This window comes from Oryza sativa, chromosome 3, assembly GCF_034140825.1.
Source record: "Oryza sativa Japonica Group chromosome 3, ASM3414082v1".
Lineage (NCBI taxonomy): Eukaryota > Viridiplantae > Streptophyta > Magnoliopsida > Poales > Poaceae > Oryza > Oryza sativa.
Genome location: NC_089037.1, coordinates 21,932,692 through 21,958,866, shown reverse-complemented (window position 1 = coordinate 21,958,866; position 26,175 = coordinate 21,932,692). Strand labels below are relative to the sequence as shown.

The 26,175-nt window shown below is 44.5% G+C and overlaps 4 protein-coding genes, 2 non-coding genes and 1 pseudogene across 8 annotated transcripts; 5 read left to right on the top strand and 2 right to left on the bottom strand.

Annotated features, from left to right (window-relative positions):
• Nucleotides 1-1,006: 1,006 nt before the first annotated feature.
• LOC4333308 (small ribosomal subunit protein uS3y) lies at nt 1,007-3,441 on the top strand. The gene is made up of 5 exons (XM_015776863.3): nt 1,007-1,166; nt 1,245-1,564; nt 2,640-2,694; nt 2,785-2,916; nt 3,003-3,441. Exons 1-5 carry the CDS (start codon nt 1,137-1,139, stop codon nt 3,150-3,152), a joined length of 687 nt encoding a protein of 228 aa, XP_015632349.1. The 5' UTR covers nt 1,007-1,136; the 3' UTR covers nt 3,153-3,441.
• Nucleotides 1,733-1,903, top strand: LOC112938452 (small nucleolar RNA snoR143). The gene has a single exon (XR_003241652.1). It is a non-coding gene; the product is annotated as a small nucleolar RNA snoR143 (small nucleolar RNA).
• Nucleotides 2,183-2,348, top strand: LOC112938451 (small nucleolar RNA snoR143). Its single transcript, XR_003241651.1, has one exon. It is a non-coding gene; the product is annotated as a small nucleolar RNA snoR143 (small nucleolar RNA).
• A 682-nt stretch (nt 3,442-4,123) lies between the features above and the next one.
• On the bottom strand, nt 4,124-9,060 carry LOC4333307 (probable polyamine transporter At1g31830). 3 transcript variants are annotated; one of them, XM_015776402.3, is made up of 2 exons: nt 8,778-9,060; nt 4,124-5,906 (listed from the first exon to the last, which is right to left on the bottom strand). In XM_015776402.3, exons 1-2 carry the CDS (start codon nt 8,952-8,954, stop codon nt 4,431-4,433), a joined length of 1,653 nt encoding a protein of 550 aa, XP_015631888.1. In that variant the 5' UTR covers nt 8,955-9,060; the 3' UTR covers nt 4,124-4,430. The 3 variants fall into 3 exon arrangements, with proteins under 3 accessions (XP_015631888.1, XP_015631889.1, XP_015631890.1); XM_015776403.3 differs by lacking the exon at nt 8,778-9,060 and adding an exon at nt 7,277-7,522; XM_015776404.3 differs by lacking the exon at nt 8,778-9,060 and adding an exon at nt 6,035-6,369.
• Nucleotides 9,061-12,459: 3,399 nt separating this feature from the next.
• Nucleotides 12,460-14,549, top strand: LOC4333306 (large ribosomal subunit protein eL13y). Its single transcript, XM_015777166.3, has 5 exons — nt 12,460-12,528; nt 12,783-12,913; nt 13,447-13,580; nt 13,892-14,050; nt 14,140-14,549. The coding sequence occupies exons 2-5, from the start codon at nt 12,805-12,807 to the stop codon at nt 14,362-14,364; spliced, it is 627 nt and encodes a 208-aa protein (XP_015632652.1). The 5' UTR covers nt 12,460-12,528; nt 12,783-12,804; the 3' UTR covers nt 14,365-14,549.
• Nucleotides 14,550-16,435: 1,886 nt separating this feature from the next.
• On the top strand, nt 16,436-18,238 carry LOC4333305 (acyl-CoA-binding domain-containing protein 3-like). Its single transcript, XM_026023918.2, has 4 exons — nt 16,436-16,498; nt 16,785-16,902; nt 17,710-17,772; nt 17,884-18,238. The coding sequence occupies exons 1-4, from the start codon at nt 16,487-16,489 to the stop codon at nt 18,156-18,158; spliced, it is 468 nt and encodes a 155-aa protein (XP_025879703.2). The 5' UTR covers nt 16,436-16,486; the 3' UTR covers nt 18,159-18,238.
• A 2,162-nt stretch (nt 18,239-20,400) lies between these two features.
• On the bottom strand, nt 20,401-22,482 carry LOC4333303 (26S proteasome non-ATPase regulatory subunit 11 homolog; annotated as a pseudogene).
• Nucleotides 22,483-26,175: the final 3,693 nt, after the last annotated feature.

Here is a 26,175-nt window from a genome sequence, read left to right as displayed (position 1 = left end):
TCAATACATATAAACACGATAGATGGGTATTACCCATCAAGAGGCTCGGTTCATATAAAAACCATTATCTCCTACTGCATAGCTCATCTTTGTGAGCATCTTTGTACCAGGCGAACCCTATATTTGTATAAAACCATTGCCTCCTACTTTCTTGTTACATCTTCGTGAGCATCCTTGTACCATTTGACTCTATAAAAAAAATCAATACCATAGTCATGCGCTAACATGTTAGCAAAGGTATCATGTGAACTTCCCTATGACATGCCACATCAAATATTGGATTGATGTTGATACATTTAACAAGTTAGCGGTATAATATGTATTTTTTAAGTTTGTGGACAAACATAACGCATGCGTACAAATTTAAGGACAACCAATTCATTCACTCACTCATAGAACTTTGCATCCATGATCCACCCATCCATAAAATCACACTATTTGACATGGCCCTTGAGTCAAAACTGCCCTTGATTCTAAAGAGGAATAAGTCTATTTTGCCTCCATCATCTCTTACCATGGATCGAGCCGCGTCCTCCAACCGCAAGACCGGGTATAACACATCCCTCATTTTTGAAAACAAGTGCAAATCGACTTCTTCGGTGGTTTTCGAAGCGATTTCTATAGGTGGGGCCCACACATAAGTAAGATATGGCAAAAATATGCGGCCCCACCTACAGAAACCACTTCCGAAATCACAAAAAAGAGTCGATTTGCACCGGCTTTAAATATATGGGGGGAGGTGTTATACCCTGTTTTGCGGTTTGGGGGAGGTGATTGATCAAGGGTAAGAGATGAGAGAGTAAAAGTAGACTTTGTTCTTCTTGAGAAACATCAACAAGAGGGGAAGAATTATACTTGGGCCTACACAGCCATGCCATACAAAGCCCAATGGGCTTTCCAGTTCGCAGGAGGGCCCAACCCGCGCGTCCACCTCTCGCGAGCTCGTTACCCCAAACCCTACCCATCCGCGGTCAGCTATATAAAGCCGCTCCTCTCCATCCTCCTCAGCCTCTCGCCGCCGCCACTCCCCTCTCGCCTTCCTTTCCCCAACTAAACCCTAACTCCTCGCCGCCGCCTCCGCCTCCGCCTCCTCGTCGGAGCAGCGAGCCGCTGCTCCTTCTCCTCCACCACCAGCCATGGCGACCCAGATCAGCAAGAAGAAGAAGGTACGGTGCAGATCCCTCGCAGGGTTTCGATTCGATTCGATTCGATTCTCCTCGATCTGATGGTTTTTGTTCATGTAGTTCGTGAGCGATGGCGTGTTCTACGCGGAGCTGAACGAGATGCTGACGCGGGAGCTGGCCGAGGACGGCTACTCCGGCGTGGAGGTGCGCGTGACGCCGATGCGCACGGAGATCATCATCCGGGCCACGAGGACGCAGAACGTGCTCGGCGAGAAGGGGCGCAGGATCAGGGAGCTCACCTCCGTCGTGCAGAAGCGCTTCAACTTCCCCGAGAACGGCGTCGAGCTCTACGCCGAGAAGGTCGTCAACCGCGGCCTCTGCGCCATCGCCCAGGCCGAGTCCCTCCGCTACAAGCTTCTTGGAGGCCTCGCCGTCCGCAGGTATAGCACTCCTTTCAATTGCTACTTCGCTTTGTTGTCATGGAGGATGCATCTGTGATGGGATCTTGTGGTGCAACGTACTAGTTGTTTTAGTTGGTTACTCATTTATACTTAGTACTTATGAATTCATCTTCGTGACATATGGAACTATTGAAGGGAATTGTAGTACTGCACTGGTTAAATGTTTTGTCCTGCTTCCTGCCCATGTTTGTGGGATACTGGAACCGGTGCAGAAAGGAAATGCTGCTCTCTGAAGCGGCGACGGCCAGACAACCGTTGAGATAGATCCACAGATGAATGGCTTATGCGTTGTTTGTCTACTAATTCTATCTCACATTTTCATGCACAATTCGATCACTTTGATGCTCTACAGTTAAATCTAGCAAGTGGCAATACAATTTAGGATGGAATGTTTGATTGTATTTGTTTACCGTTGATGAGATGTGTTAGTAGGTGCCTGGGCAGTTCTAGTCAATATATGAATCTGTTGTTTTCTGGTGATAAGATTTGTTAGGAGCTGTGCAATCTTGTTCAATCTTTTCGTGTGTTCATCAAGTCATTTAATTAATTCAGCATTCTATTTCTGCTGCAAATCCATGTGAATTTATATAGTGACTGCACCAGAAATCAGTTAGTCCTACTTTCATTTTATGATGGTAGGGTGTTAAAACTGGTGCACAAAGAAAGTACTGCTCTTGAAGCAGTGGCGGCCAGACAACCGTTGAGATAGATCCACAGATGAACAACCTTTCTGTTGCTTGTCTACTAATTCTATCTCACATTATATGTGCTATAACCATTCTTGTTTTTGGTCTGATTGGTTTTTTTGTTCAATGAAGTTACATCATATAATATCTTTTAATATATGCTTAACGTAAGTCTATTATATTCTTTGTTTTGTACACTGCTTATCTTCATGATAATCCAAGGAAAATTGTTGTCTTCATCATCTGGTTCATATCATGTTATAACGTCACCTTGTTATGGTAGCTTTGTTATGTGTGAGCTAGTGCGGAAGTCGTTCTGATGTTTCTTTCAGATGTCATTGTCTCTAATATGTTTGTTTACGTGACAGGGCTTGCTATGGTGTTCTTCGCTTTGTTATGGAGAGTGGTGCCAAGGGTTGCGAGGTGAGTTCCTTGTACAATAAAAATTACATGTGCAAATGTGATATTTTGTACACACATTAAAGTTGAACTGATCCCTTTATTCTTATTCAGGTCATTGTAAGTGGAAAGCTCAGGGCCCAAAGAGCCAAGTCCATGAAGTTCAAGGATGGTTACATGATCTCATCTGGTCAGCCAGTCAATGAGTACATTGACTCGGCTGTGAGACACGTGCTCCTGAGACAGGTTTGTTTGGTTCAACTCAAGCATCGTAGTATTTAAAAACCTCATGATCTTTTTGGCTCAACGCACTTGTTCATTATCTTTTGCAGGGTGTTCTTGGCATCAAGGTGAAGATCATGCTCGACTGGGACCCCAAGGGCAAGGTTGGCCCGACCACCCCTCTGCCGGATCTTGTAACCATCCATGCTCCCAAGGAGGAGGAGGAGCTGCGCCCTCCGGTGTTGATCGCTGAGGCTTAAGCTTATGATGATATTTCACATCTTTTTGAAGCCTTGGGCATGTTTGACAGTACCCTCTTAAAACTCCAGTTTGGCCAGTTCTAGCTAGGTCTCTGTCTTCAGTAAGGGCAATGCAACAGTCGGTTACTTCAGTTTTATTATGGACAAAAGCTATGTACTGGTGTCATTTTATTTTTTTTTAAACTAAGTTTTGCCGAGACAAAAGTTCCAGTCATATGTATGCCAAATCTTGGTTTGTAGCCTCAAATGCATCCCATCTTGTTTGTGAGCGCAAACCGGTTTTGTTTCAGTTGATGTTTAGATTATTCGTTTATAATCTTGCATGGAATGTGACTACCTGTGGCGATGGTTGGGTGGCAGGTGATGTTGCGTGACTCTTCAAGACTAGTTTAGATTGTTCAGATCATATTTTTCCCTAATGATTCTTATCATTGGTCTCTGGATTCTAGACGCAGAACAGAAAATATTTGAAAACTTTTTATTTGAAGATTGCTTTGCATTTTGGAAGTTCCAGTTTGGAACACTGGGAGTCGCTCTTATCGATATCGCAGTCCGAAATACCGGAACCTGTATATTCTTTTTCCTATGTGCAGGAATCAGCAAGTTTTCTAACTGTAGGGAAAATTGGCCTAAATGGTGATTCTGGTAAGAAAAAAAGTCGGCAGTTTGCAGTTTGGACATTTAGAAGCAGAACGTATCCTACACACACAGTTTGGGTAATTCTAAGAAAAGAATATCTGGCTGTTTAGACATTTAAGCAATTCTAAGAAAAAAATTGGCCGTTTCGACATTTAAGCAATTCTAAGAAAAAAAATTTGGTTGTTTGGACATTTAAATCCTATGCACAATTGCACACTGGTTGGGATAGCGGAATGGAATTGACTGAACCTCGATAGCGATGACATATCTTATTGTACAATGTTATTTTCTAGAACCTGCATATATCGATAGCAAAACATAAAACCAGGTGCTTGTCCTCAGAATCTCTCTAACAAGAGCAGCAGCACATATATAATGAACGAATAACCAGGTGCTATTGGCAATAGCCAAGTGAAGTATTTTCCTCAAACTGGCCCTGGGATTTACAATCCTCCCTGACGCCAACATGGTATACAAATAGCATGATCACAATTTTGAACTTGCTTCTCTTCTAATTATACATGGCAGATGAAGAGGCTTTGAAAAGCCGTGAGACGAAACAAGTCGCAAATCGCAGTGTTCCTTCCGTCTAGCATGGCTATGGTTGGGGATTCTACTTTCATGGCATGCATATGCAGGTCAGCACACAAGTGGGATTGTGCTGTCTTCCTCAACGTTCGAGTACGGCAAATCTGGCAGTTCTGCGCTTATGGAGAACTTCAGCCACCGTCTCTTCTCCACGTACACCAGAGCCGGCTGCAGCACGAACCCAACCAGCATTGCCATGATGCTGACCACCATCACCTTGAAGGACGCGAGCATCATCACCACGACGATCAGAATGGTAGGTGGGATGATCATCAGGACAGCGCCGATGGTGCCCAGTGGGATCTTGTAAGGTCGGGAGGCGTTTGGGTGGACCACCCTCAGCTTGATGAAGGCGATGAATTCCAGGATCATACCGAAGCAGTACAGGTAGTTCTCCGCAGCGATGATCTCCTGGAAGCTCATCCAGGACAGCAGGACCACACCAAACGCGGAGAACATGATGCCAATAAGTGGGGTTCCATAGCGAGATCTCTTGGCGAAAAACTCTGGAAGCATTCCACGCTCAGCCATCCCGAGAAGCTGGTAAGAATCACTGCTCATTTCAGTTACGAAATTGCCCATGTTGGACAGTGCAGCAGCTGCTTGAAGCCACGAGTGCAACCAGAAACCACCAAGAATTCTCGCAACGTCTGAGAAATATCCATCCGTCCAGAACTCCCGAACAACTGGAACTGCTGCTGTACAGGTGATCAGAGGGTAGAGGTATCCCCCCACCACTAAAACTAGAGCATAAGAAAGTGCCCTTGGGAGTGTTCTCTTTGGATTCTCAACCTCTCCAGCAAGGGTACTGATTGAGTCCCAATAATTGAGGTTCCAAAACAGTGTGTTTAGATATAAACCCCAATTCACATTCCCCAAGTCCATTTCAAGCCATCTTGAGGGTTCGATTCGGGGAATAGCTATTAATCCCATAACAAAAAACGGGAGTAGAGAGAACACGCCAAGAAAGACTGCCACCCAGCCAACTATTGTCAACCCTCTGTAGTTCATGTAAGTAAGTGCAACTGTGAGGATAAGCACCGCCAAGGTCCTTGGGAGACCACCTCCAAGAGCTGGAATGCTGGACTTAACATAGTCGAGGAAGAGGACTGGATAGAGAGCATTATCTATGACACCACTCAGCCACTTTGCCCAGCCTTGCTGAAAACCCCAGAATGGCCCAAGGGCTGAAGAGACCCAGACGACGTAACCACCATTCTCAGGAAACATAGTGCCCATCTCTGCAGTAATCAGGGCTTCCGGGACACTCCATATGAGTGCAAACAGCAGAAATCCAGCAATTGCTAGGAGTGGGCCAGCAGCCTTGACACTATCCTCAATCCCAAACGGACCCCCAGAAACTTCATAGAATATGAGGAAAATGAGTGGGATGATGGAAACCTTTGGGACGCCATGGCCTCCCTTACGCTCTTCGCCCTCATTGACACTGCTGTACTTGATACCAACACAATCCTCCATTGGAAGACAGGCTGAGTTAGCTCGTGTTATTGCTGTGTTCCTTAATTTCTGCAATAGGAAAGAATAATAATTAACACAAGTGCAATCCATTGGATGTTCCTTGTTTCACCATGCAACACATGTATGTGAAATATAAATTGAACTTTTCAAAAGTCAAGCTAAGTAAATTTACATACTCGGTCAAAACAATTGTCATATCCGAGTTTTAAGTTGACTTATGAATAAGTTCAGTGAAGAGTCCTAGATTATTCTAGCTATCAATAGCTTCAAAAATAACCTGAAAGCAGATAACAGAATAATTTAACCATCAAACGAACCACACAAGGCAAGTAGCCTTGATATCAGCAATAAACACAGTATAAAGAGGCAAACAACAATTCCCTATGAGAATGCTCAAGCATAGCAAGGTATGAGCCCCATGGTGGAAGTACATGACATAAGAAAATCACCACGGACACCCCAGGGATTAGATTAGCATTCTCTGCTCATCATATCAGTGTGACATCCAGAGTGAAAGTGAGATGCTACATCCAATTTCCTATATATATAGTCGCATGACAAGGACAGCGGCGAAACGGGAATTCATTAGTGAATTATGGGATGGTATAATAAGAGCTGAAATGAACAGTGGCAAGAAAAGGACAGCAACTAAATGAGAAGTTTATTTTTTATTCAACAAATTATGTGGATGGTGCAACGACAACTGAGGTGATTTTTCCCCCTGCTTGAAAGAGATCTTACAGCCCAAATAATCGCAACTCAACATCCATATGAATCTCCTCTAGAATAAAAAAACACCCACATGAATTAAAACAGCATAGCTTTTTACATAGTATACCAAATTTCTACCAGGCCAAGAGAGAACCAATTTCCAATAACCAAGTGTACAAAATAGCAATGACCACAACTTGCAAGCAACAATTTCCAACGTGGAAGGCGAGCTGGAAAGCAATAGCATGCAACTGGAAGCTGAAGATTCATTGGTTTCTTTGTATGAGAACATTGAATGGCACATGGGAGTAAAAGTAATTGAGTACATGAGGGTTTAATTCAATAGATGGTAACCCTGAAGTGAGGAACACTACAATGCCTACATCCATTAAAAACCAGCATCTGTTCGTCAGATTCTGCAAGAAAAAGTTATGAGCTCCATCCGGGTATGCTCGATTCAGACGCGATTAACACGGTGCGCCCAAATTGGATCGATCAATAGTTAGAACACTAGGATTTCTTCCCACCCACCCATGGTCAATTCTCAATTGTTCATTGACCAAAACGAGAGAAGATCTCCGGGCGCACGCACACACGGCATCCTCATCCTCATCCGCATCCGCATCAGCAGCTAAGAAATCCCCGAGCAGCCACACACAAAAAGAAGAGAGGAAACGAATCCAAACCAGGAGGGAGTGCGAGCTCACCATCTACCTACCGCGCGCGGCTGACGCGGCGGCCGTCGACATGCACCCACCCACCCGTGGCCGGTCGCCGGTCGCCGTGCCTCCCCTCCTCCGGCCTCCCGTGGCGGCGGCGTCCGATCGAGCCCCAGCCGCCTCTCCGTCCGTCAGGTCGGAGCAGGCAACGGCGGCGACGGCGAGGACTCGGAGGAGGGAGGGGGCCCACCTGTCAGTGAGCTCGGAGGAGGCGGAGATGAGCGATGTGAAGACGAGAGAGAGAGAAGGGACGGGTTGAGGACTTTGAGATATACTCGCGCGCGGGGGGTGGCGGACACGTGAATGGATACGCAGCCCAAGTGGAGTCGAGTCACCGGTGCTGACGCCGCGCGATGTCGGCCGTTGGATCTTCTCGTCTGATTCTGATCTGATCTCGGTGGCAGTGGCGGTGGCGGTGGCGGTGACGGTGGTGGGAAACAGTCCAACTCCAACCCAGAAAGTACCAACTACCAAGTGATCGGTGGTGATCAGTATACTTAATTCTACTCACCAACTACTAATGGCAAGTCTAATTACAGAAAGTAGTATCATCCGTAAGTGATATCCACGAGACTACGACATTAAAACACACCACTTTTATATGTACTATTCCACTAGACTACTAGTGGCATGGTTAAAAATGTTAAGAGTGAGTTAAATATCGTTCTCCAAGTTTACAACATCTCGGTACCTTCTCCGGAAATGCTTTCTACTGTACGTTCGACGCAACAAATAAAAATCGGACGGACATACTACTACCTCCTTATCCACTCCACAGATCCAAACATGTTATAATGATCTTCAAAAGGAAAAAGGAAAAAGTACGAATTACCCCCTTAAACACGAAACCGAACGTTTTCCACCCTCAACTATCGATACCGGATGAACCCCCCAAGCAGCTTTGCAGGTGGTTTTGGTTTACGTGGCAGTCCCGTCTCAAATGCCAACGGCTCGAGCTCCGACGGCAGCACCGCAACAGACGCCCCCTCCGTCGCCTCGACGAGCCGCGCGGCGGTGGCTGTGAGCGCTTCCTCCGTTGCCCGGGCTTCGCCCGCCGCCATCCTCGACTCGCTCCGCCGCCCCCTCCACCTTCCCAAGCATCGCTGGTTGCGGGCGTCCCGTCCGCTGCCTCGACGAGCCGCGCGTAGGGATGGCAACAGGGCGGGTCGGGGGCGGGTTGGGCTGGAACGGCCCCGGCCCTGACCCCCGAACTCTCCACCCGGCCCCGGCCCCGAGTGGACATGCGGGTGCAAATCAATCCCCGGCCCCGGCCCCTGCGGGGCCCCACAACCCGACCGGAGCCCCGCAATGAGTAGCAACTCCATCAAATCAGCACAAAATGTATAAGACAATCGTGAATTTAGCAAAGAAAAATATTGTACATAATTGGCACACCATCATAAAATATCAGCAAGAACACATATTCACCATCCATGAAGCATTGAAGCATGCATGACCTCCACAGGACCACAATTCCACAAATACTGACCTCTACAGTGAATCCCCTCGCCGGCCGCAGCGTCTGTCCGGCTGTCCCCTCGCCAGCCCCGCGCCGGATGCCGCGGCTGTCCGGCCAGCAGGAGAGGACAGAACCCGGGAGGCGAGATGAGGGGAGGGGAGAGGGGCAGAGGGCGACCACCGACGGCGAGATCCATGCGTTCGTCATGCAGCGTGCGCCCTGGCGCCGCCTTTGCCTGATGACGATGCGGACTCGGGAGGAGAAGGGGAGATGCGTGCCCTGGCGCCGCCTCTGCCTGATGCGATGCGGACTCGGGAGGGGAAGGGGAAATGCCGAGATAAGGAATGGGGATTATAGGGTTTGTTGGTAATAGTTGGGTTGGGCCTTTTTTGGCATTGTATGGGCTACATTTGAAGGTTTACTATTCACCCTTCGAGGCCCCGCGGGTCACCCGCGGGTGAACTTTCTTCCCTGGCCCCTACCCGCAAAAATGCGGGGCCCTGCCCCCGCCTCCCCCGCGGGTCAAAAACCGGACCCGCCCCCGCCCCCGTGCGGTCGGGTCTCCGCAGGGGACCCGGCCCCGCGAGGGAAATTGCCATCCCTAGCCGCGCACCGGCGGCTGCGGGCGCCCCTCCGCCGCCCCGAGCTCCGCCCTCCGCCGTCCCCTCCTCCCGCCGCCCCCTCCTCGCGCCGCCCCCTCGACCCCAAGCTCCACCCACCGTCGTCTCAAGCGCCTCCTCCGCCGCCTCGAGCTCCGTCCTCCGCTGCCCCGAGCTCCATAGCCCCGTCGTCCCCAAGATCCCCGAGCTCCGCCCTTTGCCACAACCTCCTCCCGCCGCCCCGAGCTCCGCCGCCCTGAGCTCCTCCCGCCGCTGTCCCCTTCACCGCCCACTCCACCTGCCGTCTTCCTGTCGAGGTGAGGGAGGGAGAAGAGAGTGATTTTGGAGAGATATAGAGAGGTGAGGGAAAAAGAGAGGGTGGGAGACTGACAGATGGGACCCGCCTATTTAAAAAAAATGAATTGCTGACTGGACTACCACGTAGACCAAAACCGCTTGCAAAACTGTTCGGAGGGGGTTTTTCATCCATCGATAGTTGAGGGTAAAAAACGTCCGGTTTTCGTGTTTAGGGGGGCAATTTGTACTCACCCAATGATTCAGGAGGTAATTCGTACTTTTTCCTCTTCAAAATAATTTTTCTTCTGATCTACTTATGCAATATGTGATATGATCACACAATTATATTTGCTATAATTAAATCTTTATAATAAGATATCACATCATTACATTCTGTATGTTTCATTCTGTTAAGCTTAATGTTTCAGACGCAGTAGCAGTATGTTTTAACATGAGTTTTTATTATGTTTCATAGAAAAGTTAAATGTTTCAGTAACTGAATTTTTTGTTTCACCACGTATAACTCAACGCTTCACTCTGGAAAAGTATGAGACGTATGTGCCTCTACTCTCTCTCATACCATTTTATTAGCTTTCTTCCCACACCATGCATGCATGCATGCAACTATTTAGTGATCTTAAGAATCTTTTTTTCTTCCACACCGTTGAAATCGTTATAATTAAATCTTTGCAATAAGATATCACATGATTATATTCTGATGAAAGAAAAACTTATGTTCAAACCATAAAAACTTAGGCTGTGTTCTTAGGTGAGGGTTCCCAACCCTCACCTTTGACACAGAAAACGGAGCAATGGATTAATACGTGATTAATAAATTATTAGTTTAAAAAAACTTTAGAAATAGATTAATATGTTTTTTTAAAGCAACTTTTCTATAGAAAATTTTTGCAAAATACGTACCGTTTAATAGTTTGAAAAGCGTGTGCGCGGTAAACAAGAAAGTGAGGTTGGGAACTTCAACATAAGAACACAGCCTTATTGTTTCATACGTGATAGAAATATGTTTCACCATATGTTTTAATTGTGTTTCACAAAATTTTTATATGTTTCAAGTATGATTTTTCTGTTTCACCATGTATAACTTAATGTTGCACCAACGGTTAACTAAAACATTTGACCGTCCGATTTTTTTTACAACGTCGGACGTTCGATATGTAGCTCTCTCCACATAAAGACAGTGTTTGATTTGGGTTAATTTCTACTCCCTCTGTTTCACAATGTAAGTCATTCTAGCATTTCTCACATTCATATTGATGCTAATGAATATATGTCTAGATTCATTAGCATCAATATGAATGTGAGAAATGCTAGAATGACTTATATTATGAAACGGAGGAAGTAACTAATACTCCATCTCCCACCTACCCTCTATTCGTTTCCAATCTCAATCCTACAACCATTTCCCATTATCAAACACACCATTAAAGGTTTGACAACTTCTTCTCTTCTTTTTTTTAACAAAAATTTAACAATTACTTTAAATCATGCCGTATTATCAAAAGTGTAAACGTAGTCACTAATCGTTTTGTTCGTCGTGCTATAGACGTATCAAAAATACTAAGGGCAAAGTTGAAGTAGTGATGTCTGATGATCAAGAATAATAAAAGGAGTAGTATTGGTTATGGACCGATGTACAGTTATAAGAATGTGTTAATAATTCGATGTCGTTTTGAATACGTTGACAAAGGGTGGCAACGGGACAGGTGGGGCCGGGGTTGGGTTGAAATGCGCCCGCCCCCACCCTCATGTGGGTATCCCTGGCCCCGGCCCTGGAAAGGAAGTTGGGTGAAAAATGTCATCGTCCCCGTCTTCATAGGGAACCCCACGGGTGACCGGGGCCTGCATCACCTGGATGGAGTTAATACTCCATAAAAGTATTGCAATATACTGAATAATAGTACGATAAAATTTCAATAGGCCCCAACAATGTGGGTTGGTTGAAGAAAGGAAAGTACTACGGTTGAGGGAAATTAAGGCGTTGAGATTTTATATGTCAATTTTGAATGGGATTGTAGGGACTATATTATTGCAATGGGAAACTTTTAGAGAGTTAACTTAGATAGGAGGCCCCTCCAGGTCACCCGCTGGTTAATTCCGATCCCCGTCCCTATCCCTGGAATTTTGCAGGCCTCCGTCTTCACTCACCCACGGATGAGAATTCTCTCCCGCCCTCGTCCCAACGGGGGAATTGCCACCCCTTGGCGTTGTCCCTTGAATATTTTGCTAAAAAAACAAATAATTTTTGACGAACGTGTGTATATCGAGTAGAACGGCGGCCGATAACCTCGAAAACAAAATGAAAAGGCAAAGTTGTAGTACATATGCCACGTGGAAGCACGCATGCCACTGCTGGCGCCACGTCACGCCCACTGGACCACGTCAGAACCCACAGATTTCACTTCTCTTTATTCTGAGTGTGTTTCACGTCGAAATTAAAAGTATGGTGAAATTGCAACGATGTGATAAAAAAGTTGAAAATTTACGTGTATAGAAAAGTTTTGATGTGATAGAAAAGTTAAAAGTTTGAAGAAAAAATTTGCAACTAAACACGGCCAATCCAAATACGGAAGGGATCGCTAAAAGCAAATAAAAAAAGAAGAGACGAAATGCGCCGACGCGTTCGATTAAAAAAGCCCATCATACACATCGGCCTATTCGATCCGTCACTCCCGGCCCATCAACCGTGAGACCGATGGGTGGGAGGATCTCGGCCGTCGGATCTAGGGCTGGAGGCTGGGGAGCGCGCGGCGGCGGCTCCCTTATAACCACCTAACCCTACTCCAAAACCCCCCTCTGCCACCGCTCGTCTTCCTCCCACCTTCCGCCGCCGCCGCCGTCGCTCTCCTCTTCGCTCCGCCGCGCAGGTACGCCGCCCGCTCGCTCGCTCGCTCTCTCGATCCCCATTCCGGCAAGCGTTCGCCTCTGCTTCCCCACCGCGCGTGCCGGCGCCGTAGTTTCTCGACCAGACGTCGGGCTGATCCGTTCGTCCTGTTTCTTCGTAGTAGGCTATAGTTGTAGATGTGCTCGATTGCGCGTGCATATGGTCTCGCCGCTGTATATCGGGTTGTTGGTAGTCGCTGATGTGAGGTTTGTGTTCGTGTTTGTGTGATGCGCACAGGTAAGAAGGAGAGGAGGAGAAAATGGTGAAGCACAACAACGTTATCCCCAATGGCCACTTCAAGAAGCACTGGCAGAACTATGTCAAGACATGGTTCAACCAGCCCGCCCGCAAGCAGAGGCGCCGCATTGGTGAGCTCCCTGGCCTCCCTATCGCGCATGACTATGTTAGCAATTGCCACTAGTACTGCATGTGCTTGAATTTATGAATTAAATACGGTTATCTCCTTCTGTTGCTGCGTCTAGTGTAAGGTTGATTGCTAATCTAGCTGAATTGAATGCTACATGAAATGTTAGTTTAGTTTAGCTTTGTCTGCAATGTTCCGTTATATCACCAGCTATTTCGCCTTTTCTGGTTTTCACATATTGTATGCCATAAAAGATGATTAGTTCTTTCCGACAATCTATCACCATCTATGGTCAATTGATAAGCGAAATAGGCTTTGCTCCGTATAAGTTTTGAATATACATACATTTTGTATTAACAATAATAAGCACTCCAGCATCATTTGTTTCTTTATGGACATAACATTTTTGTACTATTGTAGTAATCAGCTAGATTTTAAGCTAGCATAACCACAGCAAATATGTTTGCGCCCGCTTTTTTCACCTTATATGTGTGCATTCTTATGACAATCATCCTTTTTTTTTCTTTTGTTGTACAGCTCGCCAGAAGAAGGCTGTGAAGATCTTCCCCCGCCCAACATCTGGCCCTCTTCGACCCATTGTTCAGTGCCAAACTTTGAAGTACAACATGAAGTCGAGGGCTGGGAGAGGCTTTACCCTTGAGGAGCTGAAGGTGATGTTCTTGTTGTATCTCTATATTTGAGTAGCCCTTATCAATCTAGTGTACTGGCACCTTTTGGACTCTGTTTGGTTAAATCTGAACTGCTTGCTTGTTGATATTAGATAAGCAACTGTCTTGTCAGTAGATTAGAAACCCCCTTCCCCTTCTCTAAGTGTTGAATGCCATTTAAATTTGGATTAAGATTCTAGTTTCATTGGCTAATGCTTTGAGTGTGTTCTTGCCATTACATATTTAGAAAAAAAACACTTGCATTTATTATGTAACTTTATATTTGTGCTGATGTTGTTCTCCTATAAACACAGGCTGCGGGCATCCCCAAGAAGTATGCTCCAACCATTGGAATTTCCGTGGATCACCGCCGCAAGAACCGCTCACTTGAGGGACTCCAGGCTAATGTCCAGAGGCTCAAGACATACAAGGCCAAGCTGGTTATCTTCCCAAGGCGTGCTCGCAAGGTCAAGGTATGGCTGCAGTTTGTTGTCCTTTACTCCTTGTATATAGTTATTGAAGGTACTATCAGGTTATGAGCTTGATTGTGCTCTTTTGTCAGGCTGGTGATTCCACTGCCGAGGAACTTGCCACTGCCACCCAGGTCCAGGGTGACTACATGCCTATTGCTCGTGGTGAGAAGCGCTCAGTTGAGGTTGTGAAGGTCACCGATGAGATGAAGGCGTTCAAGGCCTATGCTAAGCTCCGTGTTGAGAGGATGAACCAGCGCCATGTTGGTGCCCGCCAGAAGAGGGCTGCTGAGGCAGAGAAGGAAGAGAAGAAGTGAAGTGACCGGACATAGTATCTGTTTTGTTATATTCAGCAGCTAGTGGATGCTATCAGGGACTAAATCTAAATTTTGTTTTTGTGCTGGAAATAGAGACCAGCTTATCATTTTGGTGTCATCATACCCCTTCTGTTTGATATCTGGTACTGATTTGCATGCTCTGCTATCGAATGAAATTCCATCCATGTGTTGTGTCTGATTAATCTGTGCTGTGTGCACCTTCAGGAATGTTTGCTAAAATGCATTAGGCATGTTGTACAACATATGCATGTTTGTTCCTAGTGCTGCTACTGATTATTGAGATCCTACAGTGCAGAGTTATGTTGTTTGTGACTACTGTGAAAACCTTGTGCTTGGTCTCTGACCTTGGCTGATCACTTTTTGACAAGGCTTACATGGTGCATGGTTTTGAGTTGGCTGCTGTAATTTGTGCAAATTATGCAATCATTAGGTGCTATCCTGTTTCACCCCCTTTTGAGTGGAATTTCATTGTTTCTATTTGGCTGGTAGCTTTGTGGGAATAAGTTGTTTTAAGAAAAGGATTGCTAAGTTCAGTGTGTGGATTGTGGACCTTGGAATCAATTGTTGCTTGGTGCTGGCAATCTAGCATAGTGGTAATGTGGCATGGCGTCTTTGGATCTGATCTAAAATCTTGTAGAGATTGAAAGGTGATGTTATTCTCTTGCACCATTTGGAAAAGAAAGACTGATGGATTTGCTGCCGTTCTTTTCGGCTTTACTGATGCATTCTCTTACTAGAATATGTATGCAATTGTAAAATTGATAATAAAGTTTTTTTTTGTCTGATTTTGCCATGCACGCATGGTGAAGCTCATCATCTGATCTGATCTCTTTGGGCAACGGACTCGAATCATACATGATACATCACATTGTATTTATCAGCTCAACAGCTTATCAGACAACCTGGATATATGTTGACAGGCCACTAGCTTTGTACATACAACTATGACTTGCAAAATGACAAAATAGAACGAAAAAAAAAGAGGAAAATCTGAATATAAAAGCAGGTTGAGTCAATCACACTGAATTGAGCATAAGCTAGTGACTGAGTGATTGTTCAACAGGCTACATATAGTGGTATCTAGGCTGCAGTTGACTGAGTGATTTGCTGTAGGAAGAGTGCTATGGGAAAACTGAATACTACTACCTCCGTCTCAAAATAAGTGCAGCCATGAATTTTCACGCACAACTTTGATCGTTCGTCTTATTTGAAATTTTTTTATAATTATCATTTTGGTTGTTATAAGATGATAAAATATGAACAATACTTTACTCGTGACTTATGTTTTTAATTTTTTTCAAAAATTTTTCAAATAAGACGAATGATCAAAGTTGGACGCGGAAAATCATGACTGCACTTATTTTGGGACGGAGGGAGTATAAGACAGACAGTTGGCCCAGATCAGCTTAACTCCTTGCATGTTACAGCTATTAGTAGGGTGTAGAAGCAGTTGTTGTAGGTTATTATAGTTGCTGCTCTTCAAAACAGGATGCCAAAGCAGTTGGCTACTGTCTGCATTACACTAATGCTTCTTCTGGTCCTTGTCAAGAAATGTTTCTTCTCTTACAAGATGATCATAAATGCTGAACAAAACTATGGAAAACAGAACAACATGTGCATCAGCTCTTCCTTAAGACTTATAGACCAATGTCTTCTTTAGCCAACTCCTCCAACCTAAAAAAAATTATGAAGCAATAAATTCTCCATGCTCTCTCAACTCTGTATTTTTTACTTGAACGGTTACATATCAGTTTCTTGAGGGATATATGACATATACATGTTTCTATTGCTGAAAAAAAATACTATATCTCCTATTTGTCTGAAGTTTTTGTCAATTCTTTTCTTTTAGCATGCAATTTTGTGCATGGTAGAAAAATGACAACAGATTTATCTCTCTTAATAAAATTCATGCTGAGGGCTTCCCTGAAAAATTAAAATTGATCTTTAGCACAGGGACCTACTTTGAATTAGAACAAAAAGCAGGGATTTTTGCGCTATTCATTTGCAGGACCTCGCTATAAAAGAGACCCGATCTACTCGCTCCTGATCGACGCCGTTGTTAATTCCAAGAAGAGAAGAATTCGAAAACCTTCAAGCCGCCATGGGTCTGCAGGTATAAAGAATTACAGATCACTCTCTCAATCCACCAACGTTACCGTTCTACGCTTAATACCGCTATAAAGATCAAATCTTTAACCATCGTTCAGTGAGTCTTGTCAAAAGATCTATGAGATGCAACCTTCTTGTTTAAGATGCTGCAATTATTCCGTGAATTGTAATTTTCCGTTGCTTTGCGAAGTGTAATTGGCTTAAGATTGGAACTTCTGAAGAAAGATTTAGCGTGACAGTGTGATTGAAGCATGATCTGCTAACAATTTGTGTCTGATATCCAATTGTAGGAGGATTTTGAGGAGTACGCTGAGAAGGTGAAGACCTTGCCGGAGAGCACTAGCAACGAGGACAAGCTTATCCTCTATGGACTCTACAAGCAGGCCACCGTTGGAGATGTGAATACTTGTATGTATACCGAATATTTGGTATTGAGTATTCAGTTGTTACTTCTGTTTTTTCAGGCATGTTCTGGATGTGGAGCACAATTATTGAGTTACTAGCGTACTGTGTTTGATTTCATTCAGAGACGTAAAGTTTACATGGCATGGATTATGATCCCTAACACAAGATCTCATAGATCGCTAAGATTTTTTTTTATCACTCCCCAAAAAATCTGTCTGATTTGAAACAATACCGTTCTTTCATAGAATCTTTCACATCAAATTTATGGTGTATTGGGTTCTTCCCCATATTTTTATAATAATTTGTGACTGCAACAATTGATATTGACCCGCACTCTACAACAATTGATATGGAGTAGAAATTTGCTGCATCTAGCTTTTCATAGCTTTCCATGTTCAGTCTTCTACTGTGACTATGTCCTTTCACAACATGTTTGTGAAATCTTATAGTTTTTATCTATATTTTTGGTTTTGTGCTGAAAAGTAGAAGCTACTACATGGTACATGTGCTTTGACTATCTATTTCTTTGTATAACTTTTTTTTTTTACTAAATCACCCGCAGGGGGGGGGGGGGGGGGGGGCCCACCTGAATTTGTCATTGCAATGAGGGGGAGAACAAAAGTATTTCTTTGCCTAACTTGTAAAATCTCACTGCTCCTTCCAAATTTTGACTATCTATTGCCCTCTTGTCCCTTTTCTAATCAATCAGTCAATTTCTGATATGAATTTGACTCACCTTGCCAACAGCTCTTCATATGGACTTGTCACGACGATGTTGCTTAGTATTTCCTTTTCTATAATCTTTTGAAGCTCGTCCTGGCATATTCGCCCAGAGGGACAGGGCGAAATGGGATGCATGGAAGGCTGTTGAAGGTCCATATGCTTCTCTCTGTCCTTACATAACTGTGTCTTCCTGTCTGTCCATTCTAATACTCTTGCCTGTTTCTCCGTGCTCCTGAACTGAATTTTTTGCATTCTTCGCAGGCAAATCAAAGGAGGAAGCAATGAGCGACTACATCACCAAGGTGAAGCAACTCCAGGAGGAGGCTGCTGCTCTCAAGGCTGTGTTTAGGGCCTATTTAGTTGGTGAAATGAATATTTTTGAGTGTCACATCGGACGTTTGACCAGATGTCGAAGGGGTTTTCGGACACAAATGAAAAAACAAATTGTATACTCGCCTGGAACCCGCGAGATGAATCTTTTGAGCCTAATTAAGCCGTCATTAGCACATGTGGGTTACTGTAGCACTTATGGCTAATATTAGGCTCAAAAGATCCGTTTCGCGATTTACATGCAAACTATGCAATTGGTTTTTTTAAATCTATATTTAATGCTCCATACATGTGTCCAAAGATTTGATGTGATGTTTTTACGAAAAGTTGGTGTGCCAAATTTTTTTTGACGTATACGGACACACATTTGAAGTATTAAACATAGACTAATAACAAAACAAATTACAGATTCTGTCTGTAAACTGTGAGACGAATCTATTAAGCCTAATTAATCCGTCATTAGCAAATGTTTGTTGTAGCACCACATTATCAAATCATGGCGTAATTAAGCTCAAAAGATTCGTCTCGCAATTTACATACAAACTGTGCAATTGGTTTTTTTCGTCCATATTTAAGGCTCAAAAGCTGAACAAACTCTGTGCTATCTGGTTGCGCTTTCCATTCTATCCATTTGGGATGTGAACTACTCCCTTCATCGATATTTATTTTTGTTACTTACTTTATTATCCAAATTTATTATCCAAAGTACTTTAAACACAATTTTTCGGTTTTTATATTTGCACAAATTTTTTGAATAAGGTGGTCAAACAGTGCAAGCAAAAAGTCAAAATCCCTTATATTCGGAGACGGAGGGAGTATGTACCTCCTTGTGTACTGTTGCATAATTTATACATAAGTTTGTATGTGTAAAAAAGTTTGATGTGATGAAAAAGTTGAAAGTTTGAAGAAAAACGTTGGGAACTAAACAAGGCCTTAGTCCTATGGATCATAATATCCTGTAATCTTTCATCTCTCTGTCTGTGTACTGCACAATAGAAAAATAATGGTTGCCAAGCCAGTTACATGCCCCAATTTCAAGTGGTAATAAGCAGTAATAACCATCATATCCTGGATCATATTCCTATCTCAGAAGACAACACAATATAAAGAGAAAACAAATGTATTGATCAGAAGGCCAAAAACATATATATGAAAAATGAAAATGCTTAATTGTTCATAGTTAGATAGATCAACAACACTGCACTGCACACAAATATACTGTTTACTCATCATGTTCATTCATTCTACACATGCATGATCTCATCTGGCAATGGCAACTTGGCAAGAAGCCAAGAAATTCCTGCAAAAAAGATGAAATCTTCAGAGATGTCCATAGCCTAAGACCTGACCACCTGAGAAGAGGTTGAGGCAGAGCAGCCGAGCAGTGAAGCAGCCAGCAGCGTCCCTGGAATCCACAACCTGACACCCTCGTTGGCGAACATGGCGCACAGCACCAGGCACAGCAGCAGCAGCATGTAGAACCCCAGCCCGGACCAGCATCCACCGCCGCCGCCACACCACTCGCCGCCGACTGACCGGGTTTGATACTCCCTCCGTTTCAGGTTATCAGTGGAAATCTCAAGAAAATTCGATCGAAACATCTTGCAAACCTGCAAATTCAGTGGCCATGGATGCCCAGAAAAATTGCCGGGACAAAAGTCATCAAATTCCAGCGAGTTCTTGGTGGCTGGTGCCCACTAGTACTACTATGGCTCATAAGCTTCTTACTGAACATAATAAACGCCCTTTACAGAAGGCAGGAGAGAAAAGACTGAAATTCTTCTTACTGAACATAATAAACGCCCTTTACAGAAGGCAGGAAAGAAAAGACTGAAATTGTTCAACTCCACACACGGGAGATTATATAGGGCCTATACTACCACACACGGAAGATTATATCTATACTGCCTCATGTTTAAATTCAGTATTATCAGGATGCCATGATCAGGACTCAGGAGGGGTAACAATTAATGCCATGGTCAGGATTCAGGAGGCATAACAATGAAAAGGAAAGAAGCTTTAACAGGATTTGGGAGGGGTAAAAATGAAAAAAAAAACTTTGACACTACAGTTCATCACAAAAAGAAGCTTTGACAGGGCAGTTCATCACAATTTTCACATGTTTCTCTCTGGAAAGCTTTGACAAGGCAGTTCATCACAATTTTCACATGTTCATCTCTCTCTTTCCAGCAAAATGATAGCCATCCAACCTGTTCATCTCTCTCTTTCCAGCAAAATGATAGCCATCCATGTGCATTGTAACATCATAAGATCGTAAATAAGCTAGCCTGACATTAAAGACAAAATAAGTTGACATAACAAATATAACCTAGGCATCAGGTTATGTTTATGGTACTAGCACAGTTGCACCATACGAAGTAAGAAACACCAAATTGTATTTGTTGGCATTCAAGAGGGTACCTTTTCTTTAACTAGGAGAGATCAACATGCAGAATAAAAATGTCAATATGCAGGATTAAATGTCTATGAAGACCAACAGTAACTGAAGCAAGATGAAATTAGAGATAACAAGTAAACGCAAATGACTGTAAAGACATTAAGCCATGATCTTGGCAGACCTCATGTAAAGACTGTCAACGACCTTCCCAACATTCGAAATAGTTTCAAGTGTAGCAGGGAAGATTGCCTCGGTCTTGGGATCCTCAAAGATAATGAGGCAGCCAGCACCTTGATCGAGAGTTCCTGCAAACTTCTTGTCAAGGATCATCTGCGACAGCTTCTTCTCAACATGATCAACTGGCAACTCAATCATCTCCGCGATATGTGCAATCTCCACCCTTGCGTACGGCTCAATCAGCCTGCACAGGTTCTGCTCCAGGAGGGCATCATACAGAGATGAAAGATGCCTGTGCACAATAGGGTCCTCCTCCAGCTGAGACTTGTAATCACGAAGGGCAGTTTCAAAGTACTTGAGAGATCTTTTTGAGTAGGCATCAGCTACAGCTTTCATAGCATCAACATCAGGACCCAGATACTTCAAACCAGCCTTAGATGAGATTATTCCTGCGACATCATCAGCTTGGTTAACCATTATCTTGCACAGGAGCATGTACTTCAAGCTGAAGATGGCCTTTGGGTCCTCCAGGGCACTGAATGCTTCAAATGCTTCGAAAAAGTAGCTGTAAGCAGTCTTGTAGTCCTTTTCTTCAGCATGAAGGATTCCACTCTGTATATCAATAGTACCCTGTTGTGCTGGTGGAACATAAATGGCATTCGCTGCTGTTCTAGCAGCAGTCAATGAAGCTTTGGCCTTTGGCAGGTTTCTCAGAGAAAAGTGGAGTTTACTCTCCAGAAGATCAATGTCCACAAGAAGCAACTTGTCATCAAGCCTCCTGACTTCCTTGATAAGATCAGTAAGGAGAGTAAGAGCATCAGTGTACTCCTGATTCTCTAACAGAAGGGCTGCTAGCCTTGCCTCCACACGCTGCCTAAGGAATGTCCGCTTCTCAGCACGGGTCCATTCAACCATCTCCTTGCAGAGTGAGATCTGAAGTTCAGATGTTCCTATTATCTTGGCAACAGCATCGATGATTCCACGGACAATTTTGCAGTCTTTGCCTTGGGAATCAACGAGAAAAAAGGCCTGAGCTGGGTTAGAAGGTTTCGCAGCTCCTCAGCCCGGTTCTCTTTAGTGAGGTAGTTGGTAAGATTTGTAATTGCAAGTTCCTTGGTTCTCAGAGCCTCTGCAGAAGATGACGGGTCTTGTAGAACACGGTAAAGGATTGAAATGGACTCCGAAGCGTCTTTAGCTTCCTGAGCCTTCGCTATTGACTCAGTGGTTGCAGGAAGGCAAGATGATTCCATAGAAGACATGATCGCTCTGTCAGTAAAATGAAAGAAATGTTACAATGAGAGTTACAAAACAAATCAGAAATAGCCAGAACAAACGTGAAAACAATCCAAAGTACACATAGTAAATCAGGAAAATTATTTTTCAGTTTGGTGGTTCTCATTACATCTGTGATCTGTCACATTGCACAACCAATACTCAGAGAACTATAACAACAGATTATATAATCAAACAACTTCCTCTGAACAATTTCTATCCTCTACAGCTACATGTTAAGACTGGGACTTGTATAACACTCTTTGCTTAAGTGTTGCAAAATATTCTGCTCACGGGCATGCCAAGACTTGTTCCCAAATCCCAATTATGGGGGCAAGGCAAATCCAAGGAAATTCTAGGTTATCAAGATATTCTGTCCCTGAATAGACAAAAGAATTCATCAGGGGGTATTTTATCAGTTAATGGTTAAACCAGCTGCTGCATCTAAGATGCACCAAAGGCACAATCTTCAAGAGTATCAATTCACACACAAAAAAGAGGACAAATATACAATTACCCTTGTTCATATAGATGCATCGCAAACTAACTCCCGGACCCTAGGTCGCAACCAAAATCTCTAGTAACTCAACTCAACCCCAAAATTGCGTGGGAAAAGGGCGCCAGAGGATGTGCCGTGCGGGGTGCTCACCGCGGCGGCGGAGCTGCTGCTACACTCGCGGCGGGAGGGAGATCAGTGTATATACGGAGACGAGATCGAGTTAGGGGTCGGCTGGTGTTGGGGGGCTTTCAAGATTTCTTTCTTGGAGGAGAAGAACAGGAGGAGGAGATCTGTGGATTACTACTCGGTCTCGGACGCCGACGCCGAGCCGGCGGTGGAGAGTTGCGGCTTTCGGCGGCGTGGTGGAGTGGACGAGGCGAAGTCGGAGGAGGTGGGACCCAACGACGGCCCTCCCTCTCCGGGTTTAAGTAAGGCTCAAGGCCCAGCCCGGTAGATTTGGGCTCTCGTGGCATCGGATAGTCTGATTTCGAATAAGTTCACTAGAGGTCCCTCAACTTAACAGCGAGATTTTTTTTTGTCCTTTAACCACAAATCCAGAAATGTGTACCATAAACTCACATAAACCATGCAATTAAGGTCCTATGGAAGTATATATGGGTGGTTTCGCTGATGTGGCATCCTAGTCAGCAAAAAATAATTTAAAAATAGTACGTGGGACCCACATGTCAGCTGCACATCTTTTTTTCTTCTCCTTCTCTTCTCTTTTCCCTCTTCTCTCTTCTCTTCTTCAGTGAGGGAGGACGGCGGCCAGCGGAAGCGGAGCCAGGCAGAGCGGTGCCAGGCTGCGAGCGAAGCGGAGGCGGGCGAGAGCGGCGCGCGGAGCGGCGGGGGAGTCGGGAGAGGCAAAGTGAGATCGGAGATGGGACGCGAGACCAGAAGAGGGGGGGGGGGAGAGAGGAAAGAGAGAGAGGAAAGGCCCATCTACAAGTCTGACCTCCCTCATCTTTTCCCTCTCAATATCTTCAAAATTTTAAGTCATAATCTCTCCTCACCTTTTTTCTCTCAACTCTCATTTTTCCACAACTTCATCTCTCTCTACCACTCATTTTTTTTTCTCCCACTTCCACTTGGATCCCAACGGCGGGCTCGGGCTAGCGGCGACGACGGCGGGAGCGCCAGCGGCCGACGCGGGTCGTGGAAGCGACGCAATCGGCGAAGGAGCAGGTGCAGCAGGGAAACGGCAGATCCATCAGGTGCGGATCCGACTTGGGCGGATCCAACGGCGGGGCGGTGGTTGTGGAGGCGCGGGGAAGGGCGGCGGCGGGAGGCTCCTTGGCTCCTCTTCCAAGGGAGCAGGAATGGCAGGGAGCTCGACAGCGGTGGATCCGGTGGTGCGGAGCATGGCAGCGACAGATGCGGCTCCCTGTCCCACGCGGCGACGACGATGACGACGAGGAGCTGCAGGGCTTCGGCGACGACGAGCGAAGGTGGACTGCGGGTGACGACGACGAGGAGCTACCGGGCTTCAGTGACAACGACAACGAGCGGCAGCGGATGGGATTTTTGATATTTTTATTTTTATTTGCAATTTTTATTTTCGCATGCAGATGACATAAGCACCCACACGCGAAAATCCAATTTTCATGTGCGGGTGTGCCAACCGCACGAAAAAAATAGCGATTTTTACAAATATCTCTGGGCAGATGGACGGTCCAACCGCATAACAAAATAACGCTCAGCCAAACGAGATATTTGCTAATGAAAAATAATTTATGAATAAAACTTTTATATACTTATTCTTAGCGATATCAAAGCAAAGGATGCAAAATAAATTCAATGAAACTATCCCAAAATCAACTCCAACTTTAAAGTTGAAAATTCAAATTTTGGCTGATAAGTATAAACATAAACGAAAAGATGGGGCCGTTAAGTTTTGATCGTATGCAAAAATTCAATTTTTAAGTAGTGTTACTCAGCATGACTTAGACTAGCTAGTTCATACTTACGGGCATGCATATTCCCTAGCTCGCGCAGGTAATAAAAAACATGCCTGCAAAGTTGCTGTTATAGCCGCCACAAGTGTACGTACGCCCTTCGTTGGTCAAGGCTTTGTGCCAAAAACCCTTCGTTACTCTAGTTTGGTTTTGGGAACACGTTGTAAACATGCACAAAACGAGTTCGTAAAGTACTTGTACATTTCAGCTATGCTACAGATTCACATATCAAATGGACAGATTCACATATCAAATGGCCCAAGTTGAAGGGGAGAGGCGTTGCTGGATGGGGCGGCTTCTGTGGTTGGGAAATCGTGATGTCGCTAGAGGAGGATCGCGGTGCAACGGCGCTGGGTGAGGAGGGGTGGCGGCGTAGGATGAGGAGGGGGCGGCGGCATTCGATCGCCCGGGGGGGTTACATGGGTAGTTGAAAGGTGGGTCTATTATATTTTAAGGGTGTATATGTACTTCCTTTCGTTATTATACGGTCCAACATACAAAACTCTCTGATTGATCTGATAATACAAAATATAGTAAGGACTGACACATAAATTATTAGGGGTTGAAAGATAAAATATACCAAGAGGTGGTCCACATTGTAGGTAGTGTAGCTTTTGTATAGTCTTATCCTATGTGGCATGTGGCAGGTTGAGACTACTAGTAGCAGTGGTCTCTATTGTAAATGCCCTTAGCAAACAATGCATCGTTCCCTTCGATTTTTTACAATTTGATCCTTTTGAAAAACTTATTTCACAAATAGACCTATAGAAAAACTTATTCTAGAAATGGTCCTTTTTTGGGTGTCAGAGTCATTGGCCGCCGTGGTCCAATGGGATGGCTCCAGCATCTCTAGTGCCGTTCCCTTGCCACCGTGACGGGCCAACGCTGACGTGGTAGGGGGAGCGCGCCAATGATGCTGACGCCCCCCTCTCCACGGCGCCATCTTTTTTATTTCCTTGTGCGCTCTCTGGAGCACCCCCCTCCCGTGCCCTCCCTACCCGAGCCTGAGCGCCACTGCTCTTGCTCTCTCTCCATTCTCGAATCCACTAAAGATTTACCGTTTATCGGTAAGAAACTTCATGTTCTTCATTGTTTTTGTTTTTTCTATAGTCCCAAAAATACCAAAAACAATTAGTAGATTATATTTCCGTAATCCTATAAACCCTTTAACCTTTTTTTACTAGTACTGCTTAGATATGGTACGTGGAGTTTTTTTTTACATTTGAGTGTCCTTCCTTAAAATAGGTGCGTAACTTTCTCATACGGACTCGGAATCAGACAAATTATATATCCACGGATATTTACAGAAAAATTTACATCCAATCTTCCCTAGCTTTGCCAGATTTCATGACATTAGAATCTCCAAATTCCGCCAAGATTATGTTTTCTAGGTGAGAAGCTTTTCTATATAGCTTTGAAAAATTATACGTTTCACATATTTCATCCGTTTGAGCTTAATTTTCCTATCGTTGGTTCTTGTGTGTCCCTAAGTGTGAAAAAATATCAAAAATATAAAAGAAAAATAATAAAAAGTTGCACATCTCTCCTCTACACTAGAGAAGGAGAAAAATAGTGTGTGTGTGTGGGGGGGGGGGGAGTGATAGCATCATTAGTACGCTCCCCTGCCACGTTAGTGCTGGCTCACCACGGTAGCAGGGGGATGGAGCTAGAGATGCTGGCGCCGTCCCAGTGGACCACGGCGCCGGTGACTCTAGCACCCAAAAAAGATAATTTCTAGGATAAATTTTTTCAAGGGTCTATTTGTGAAATAAGTTTTTTAAAAGGATTAAATTATAAAAAATCCAACATCGTTCCCACGCTTCTACTACCTTGAATTGTACTTCTTTACTCTCCTTTTCTCAGTTTCTACAGCTTTTAGTTTGAGACAGACATTAACATTATTCATATTTCAATTGAATATA

Excerpts from the sequence above, each read along its gene's own strand:
- LOC4333308 (XM_015776863.3), top strand. The coding sequence starts at position 1,137 with ATGGCGACCCAGATCAGCAAGAAGAAGAAG. Across the intron at positions 2,695-2,784 it reads GTGGTGCCAAGGGTTGCGAG|GTCATTGTAAGTGGAAAGCT; the intron begins GTGAGTTCCTTG and ends ATTCTTATTCAG. Across the intron at positions 2,917-3,002 it reads GACACGTGCTCCTGAGACAG|GGTGTTCTTGGCATCAAGGT; the intron begins GTTTGTTTGGTT and ends TATCTTTTGCAG.
- LOC4333307 (XM_015776402.3), bottom strand. The coding sequence starts at position 8,954 with ATGACGAACGCATGGATCTCGCCGTCGGTGGTCGCCCTCTGCCCCTCT. Across the intron at positions 5,907-8,777 it reads CGAGGGGATTCACTGTAGAG|AAATTAAGGAACACAGCAAT; the intron begins GTCAGTATTTGT and ends TTCCTATTGCAG.
- LOC4333306 (XM_015777166.3), top strand. The coding sequence starts at position 12,805 with ATGGTGAAGCACAACAACGTTATCCCCAATGGCCACTTCAAGAAGCAC. Across the intron at positions 12,914-13,446 it reads CAAGCAGAGGCGCCGCATTG|CTCGCCAGAAGAAGGCTGTG; the intron begins GTGAGCTCCCTG and ends TTTGTTGTACAG. Across the intron at positions 14,051-14,139 it reads GGCGTGCTCGCAAGGTCAAG|GCTGGTGATTCCACTGCCGA; the intron begins GTATGGCTGCAG and ends CTCTTTTGTCAG.
- LOC4333305 (XM_026023918.2), top strand. Across the intron at positions 16,903-17,709 it reads CGTTGGAGATGTGAATACTT|CTCGTCCTGGCATATTCGCC; the intron begins GTATGTATACCG and ends AATCTTTTGAAG. Across the intron at positions 17,773-17,883 it reads TGCATGGAAGGCTGTTGAAG|GCAAATCAAAGGAGGAAGCA; the intron begins GTCCATATGCTT and ends CATTCTTCGCAG.